General features: G+C 38.0%; 1 protein-coding gene across 1 annotated transcript; it reads left to right on the top strand.

Annotated features, from left to right (window-relative positions):
* Positions 2346–5240, top strand: LOC109833021. Its single transcript, XM_020400549.1, has 2 exons — positions 2346–2533; positions 4798–5240. The coding sequence occupies exons 1-2, from the start codon at positions 2405–2407 to the stop codon at positions 4897–4899; spliced, it is 231 nt and encodes a 76-aa protein (XP_020256138.1). The 5' UTR covers positions 2346–2404; the 3' UTR covers positions 4900–5240.

The raw sequence follows: 6000 nt of genomic DNA, 5'->3' as shown, positions 1-6000 counted from the left end.
ATTATTGAGCTATAGACAGTTCACGTGGAAAGATAAGATATGATTAAAATTAGAATAGATTAAGATTCAAATGAAATATTTAAAATAGTGAAGGATAATATTGACCATGAAAAGCTTTTACTGAACTCGTGCTTTTTAAAAGGAGTATGATACAATATGATTATGTATTAATTTTTCCTTAATAAATTTCTCGGAATTCTTGTACCGATTGTTAAAAAAGCAAGTTTACTTCAATTAAAATTCTAAAAAATAAACAAATAACTTTTAATCCAGGGAATAAACAATTAATACTTGAATTAAAGGAATCCCAGCATTATTTTAACAGATCACCCCACCCAAACAAATTTTCTAATATAGGAAGGACAAAAGTAGGCCTCAGCTTCATCTGGATTGTCTCTTTCCTGCGGTGTGCAGCACGCATGCAGAGAGAAATGGCCCTTCTTCAATTCTTCGCCCCCATTTTATTTAAATTTGGAAGATGTTTTTTTTAATAGTAGAGACAAGAAGAAGATACCCCCACCAACTCGCGTCTGCGTTCTTTTGTAGTTTAGTGTCTCTGAACGGTTGTTAATTTTTTGGCTTAGTTTGGGTCCAACACAACTGTAATGATAATCTTAATTATAGTGTTCTAGTAGCTATAGGAACAAGTGTTTATTGTACTTTTAACGGTTAATATGCATCCTCATTAAATTTAAATTATTATTTTTTTCATTTGGTAGTCAGGCATCTTCAATATAAATGTGCACTAGCAATGGACCACATGGAGAAAAGCTCAATCTGCTCAAATCCATAAAAGAAAATGTAGGCTCGGTTACCATTTGGGGATAAAACAATGAAAATACTCGTACACTTGGTTGACTAATGGAAATTCTCACTGTTATGGAGTTCTCATTCCTCAAAGTGCAACTTATTGCTCAGCAACGGACGTGTGTACTTATGCATGCAATGCCCCAATCAAGTTGGCGGCTAGAGACCAACGAGGATTCTGACCTAGCCGACTCGTTGAGTTGACATTCCTCAATGTCGACTCGAAAGGCGGTACTAGTCGACCCTTTTGTCAAAGACGACTCACCACAAGCCCACTCGACAAGATATTGGACGCATTACGATGACGACTTGAAAGGCGTTATTTCTCAGTGAAGTTAAATGACAAATTCTGCCTCGAGCCTTTCCCGCAGGCGACGTTTCAACATCTCATTTAATGCGTGACAGGCGCATCATGCCTCTGGCCCCGACAGCCTTCATGACTCATCAGACCACGTGGGCACCGTCATGCCGCCAATCACTTCTTATTTAATGCTGAAGTGATCATTCCCCTACTCGTCAGTCGACACCTGTAAAGTTGATGTTGACTCAGCTGCCAGCCCACACTTCGCCACCGCCATCTTGTGCTCGGTTGAAGTGATCAATCTATCATTATACCCTCGGTATAACTACAGGTACTATTCGAACATAACAAAGGCTGAAATCTTGGATCTTTGGATCTTTTTTCTGATCTAATCTTTAAGCAGAGACACTGTACACCCATAAGAACTCTCATAATTCTTCATTTTTCTCCATTTAAGTTCATTAGCTAACTTGACCGTTGGATGAACCATTGGGGATCTTAGCCCCGTCCTCTCACGAATTCATACATGTGCAGACTTTTCAGCAACCCAACTCAAGAACATGACATAAAGTCGAGGAAGAAAGCGACCCCTCATCAATTCTGAACAACCCCATCCAACAACGGATACAATTGACCGTGTGATCACTTAACATTAACATTCACACTTAGAAAAATCAACTGATATATTCTCAAAGTTATAAAAAAATCCAATAAAATTCTAACACATCACCTTTTTCTATTGGTGCCATGCACGCATTATGTGTGTATAGAAATACTATCTTTTAAATGAAAAGTTAGATTTTACTCAAATCTTAAGTAATAAAGAGAAAAAATTACTGAAATTTGGTCTAAGGAAAACTGGTTGGTGTTTTCATAAAAATAATTATAGGATTTACTCGATAAATTTATCTTAATTGCTTTGTCAATATCTTAGATCTAGATCATAGGATTTACTGATTCCACTGTGATTACTAATTACTAATAGAATAATTTTTTCCATAGCCCTGTGGAGAATTATAGAATTTCCATGATTTTTGTAGTGGTATAAGTTGACAGTTTTGTATGCACATTTTTCCAACAAAGTTCAAGATTGTCTCATTAGCAAATCGGCAGCCCAAGAGGTGGTCAACACAACCCAGCCTAATTTTATCCCAGATAGGGCCCTTGTGTTCGGCCCTTGTGTCCGGCCCAGTTGAGAGTTTCCTTGGATGGATAAGAACCAAATGATCTTCGTACTAAACACCATTAAGCAACCGCCTCTCTCTCGCTCGGGGGAGGAAGAAATTAGCAGTGAAAATGTCATCTTTGGGAACATCGAAAGGGATGCTCGAGATCGCCAAGTTCGCGGTGTACGTTAGCGTCCCGATCGCCCTAACCTACGCCGTCGCCACCGAGTCCAAAACCCTACAGAAGCTTATGGGACTCGTAAGCCCCTCTCTCTCGCTCAGCCCGATGCTAATTTTGTTAAATTTCGCAAGTTGAACTTTGTTTCAGTCTAAGCTGTAAACAATTTATCAAATTTCGTCCAATTAAAACCATTTTAACCTAATTTTGTTTGGGGGACATTTGAAATTGGTACTGAAACGTAGTTGTTTATCTACATCTAGTATACATCCTGAAGAGCTATAGCTTTGTTCTATTTAGAATTTTTAGAATCTGAATCCATCTAGATTAGATTAGGTTAGCTGTGATTAATAATTTGAAGGATCTGGATTTAGTTAAGATTCTAACTAGGGTTGCCAAAATGAGTGTCGATTAGTAAGCTACCTATAAGTAGAACTCCAAGGTCTCAGGTTCCACTTTTTTGGGAGCATTTTTTCAGGACTTTAATTTTCTAGAATACCCACGGCCGTGTGTTGGTGGTACCTCTTAGTCACACCCGGGAAATGGAGTAGAAGAAGAGATGTAGGAGGAAGAGATGGTGCAAGGAGAGAACGAAGAAGATAATGGAGGGTGTAGAAGATGGAATGCTTCTTTGTAGCTTACTAGTTCCTATTCATTCTCTAGGTAGAATCAAGTAGAGGCTCATATTCGACTGATCAGTTACTAAAAGTTTAATTGCACTCTTAAAGCTGTCAATGATAAATAAAAATAGTGTAGTTCCTTATAAACACGGACATTTTTTTTTGTAGTTAAGTCCAAGGAGCATTTATTTGTTAGTGTGCTTCCTTATGTATACTTAGGTTCCTCTTCCATTGGTAATTAGGTGATGGTCATATATGCAGGTTGTTGTATGATCTATTTTGATCTAGGGGATGCTTAGGAAACACTTAGGTTGCTTTCTCTAATGATAGGTTAACTTTTGTTCCTCTTCCAAGATTTTGACTTTGTTCTTCCCTTGCCAAATATCCCTTTATCATCTTATGTGTTGCTGTGTTGATTGCCTCCAAATCTAGTCAGTGGTTGGGAAGTTTTGGATTAAAAGATAAATTATTCACCACTATGGTTACTGGCTCAAACTTATTATTTTATTGGACAATGCTATTTGGAGATGTATTATGATGTTAAACCTTACAAAAGAATCTGACTTGGGAACTTTCTCATGAAAGTTTGGATGCATTTTTAATAATTAGCTATTGTTATTTGCTTCTTACTAGTTACTTCAGCTTTCATGTTTTGTGAAATTATTGATGCGATGCTAGGCTTGACACGAGGGTGTCATTCTAGGTACCGTCATCGTAGTATGTCTCTGGTGGATAATAATGACAAGTATGGTACTAAATGGAGATCTCATATCTCGCTCACTGGATATGAAGCTAGACTCATATGGGGTTATGTTCACGTAGTTCTAGGCTTCTAGCTAAATGATTCCTTTTCTTTGTGACAATAATTTGCAGAAGAGTATGTGGTCATATGCTTAGACATGATAATGTTGAATAGGTACACATGTATAAATGAAAATCTTGTTACCTGATACCTACTGAAATTTTCCACAATGTGCTAAATATTTGGGTATTCCAATAATCGAATCAATTTTGTTTCCCATGTGCTGCCAAGTTTTTTAGTGGGGTTTGAATCTTGAAGTAGAGCTTGTATGGTTGTCAGTTGTCATTCATATTGCTGGATAAATAGCTCCTTACATCATGACTCGGTCTTGTCTTATATAATCATGATATGAGGTTCTTATGTTAAGCTTCAGAATTCACTCATCCTACAGAAGTGATATCAGATTGTTTTATATTGATCCAATTAAATGAGACTTGGTTTCACATGACATCATATATCTGTGATCTTTTGGATTATATGTGCTGCATTTTACTGCATGTTCTGACACAGTTATTTTTAATGCAAATGCCTTTTAATTTGTGTCGGATGGAAGTGGCTGTTTTTAAGTAGAAGACAAATTGAAGTGTTACTAGAAAGTTGTCTACACCAGAGTTAGATGATTTAAGTTCGAGACTAATATTGATATGGCTATCCACATTTGTTGAAATTTTGATCATTCCTAGTGAGTTTTTCGTATGTTTATCTCCATTTCTAAAGCTACTCCTTTAAGAGCAGATCTTATATTTCAATATACGAGGTACAATGCTTCAATCGTCAAATTTCAGTGTAAAAAAGATAGATCAGGTATTTATACAATTACTTAGAACATCATTCAAGCGCACGAAGCTTGTAACTTTGGAATAGAATAGCTACATTTTTTTTCTCTGCTCTCGGAGCACTTATTATTTCCCCCCCTTCTGCAGCGGCCTTATGTAGTGTATCCTCCTGAGGGTCCTAAACCCCCATCGCCAGAGGAACTCCGGGAAATGGCCAGAGAGTTGGCTCGCAAGAACAATGCTCGTTGATCCGATTATGTCGCTATTATGTGGTAACATGCAACTCCTTGTGCTGCGAGGCTTGAAAATGATACCAGTATCCTATGCCTTCCGAGAAATGGCTTCTGCTGCTTATATTTAATATAAATACTTAAGCTCCGTCACTTTTTTTCCTTGCGTTGTTGTTTGTATGGGAGATCGTATCTTCCTGTGGGAACATCTACTTCCAAAATAAGTTGCACCTTAATGCAAAGGGCAAGGGGCAAAAATCTTTGAAGCCTTGTGTGTGAGTACAGCTGAAGCTCATTGAGATTGTAATAGGAGATGTTTTGTGTACAATAATGACTATTTAATAGAGGGCTTATTTGATATCTTGTTTTGAACTTGTTAAACTCGAGATTAAACCGTAAGCAGAACCAGTGTCGTAATAGAGGGCGAAGCGCATTATGCATATAATCCACAAGGTCGACCGTGTCAAAAATCCGAGGCAGAACGAGATGAAATTTAAGAATTTATCTAACTTCCTATATAAGAAATATCTATAATAATAAAAATTCATGTTTTCGCCTCACGGAGAGCTATTTGCGTTTGAATCCTAGCTTTTGCTCCTGCCAGTCCTGGGCAATGAACTATAGACACGGTTATGGAGCACAAATGCAAGGGAGGCGCTACAATCATACCCCAACCACACTCCTTTCTCGTTACAGTGCACTGGGGCCTATATGAGAATTTTTTTAAAATTCTCATGTGGGTCCCAGAGTACTGCAGCGAGAGAGGAGTATGGTTGGAGGTGTGCCTCAGCACTTTCCCAAATGCAAATAGAGGACATCGTATCTTGTCACAGGTACAATATGTTCGGTTTACAGCCCAAAAGACTCATCTTTGGACTACAGCCGTCAGTCAACATGGGCTTCTCACTTGTTTTGGATTACAGCCGTCAGTCATGTGGGCGTCTCACTTCTTTCTAACGGGCTGGATCTGATGGTTTGACCTTACCATTGTGATCATGGAGCGCGCGTTCGATTTCGCTTCATTAACACTAAGGCCTCCTTTAGCCCGCTTGATTGGAATCATGTAAAAATAGAATGAATATAGGAATGAAATTGTTGTAAATATAAATACAATGAATGT

This window comes from Asparagus officinalis, chromosome 3 (assembly GCF_001876935.1).
Source record: "Asparagus officinalis chromosome 3, Aspof.V1, whole genome shotgun sequence".
NCBI classification, from domain to species: domain Eukaryota; kingdom Viridiplantae; phylum Streptophyta; class Magnoliopsida; order Asparagales; family Asparagaceae; genus Asparagus; species Asparagus officinalis.
The sequence above is the reverse complement of the archived record's forward strand: the minus strand, read 5'-3'. Positions and strand labels throughout refer to the sequence as shown.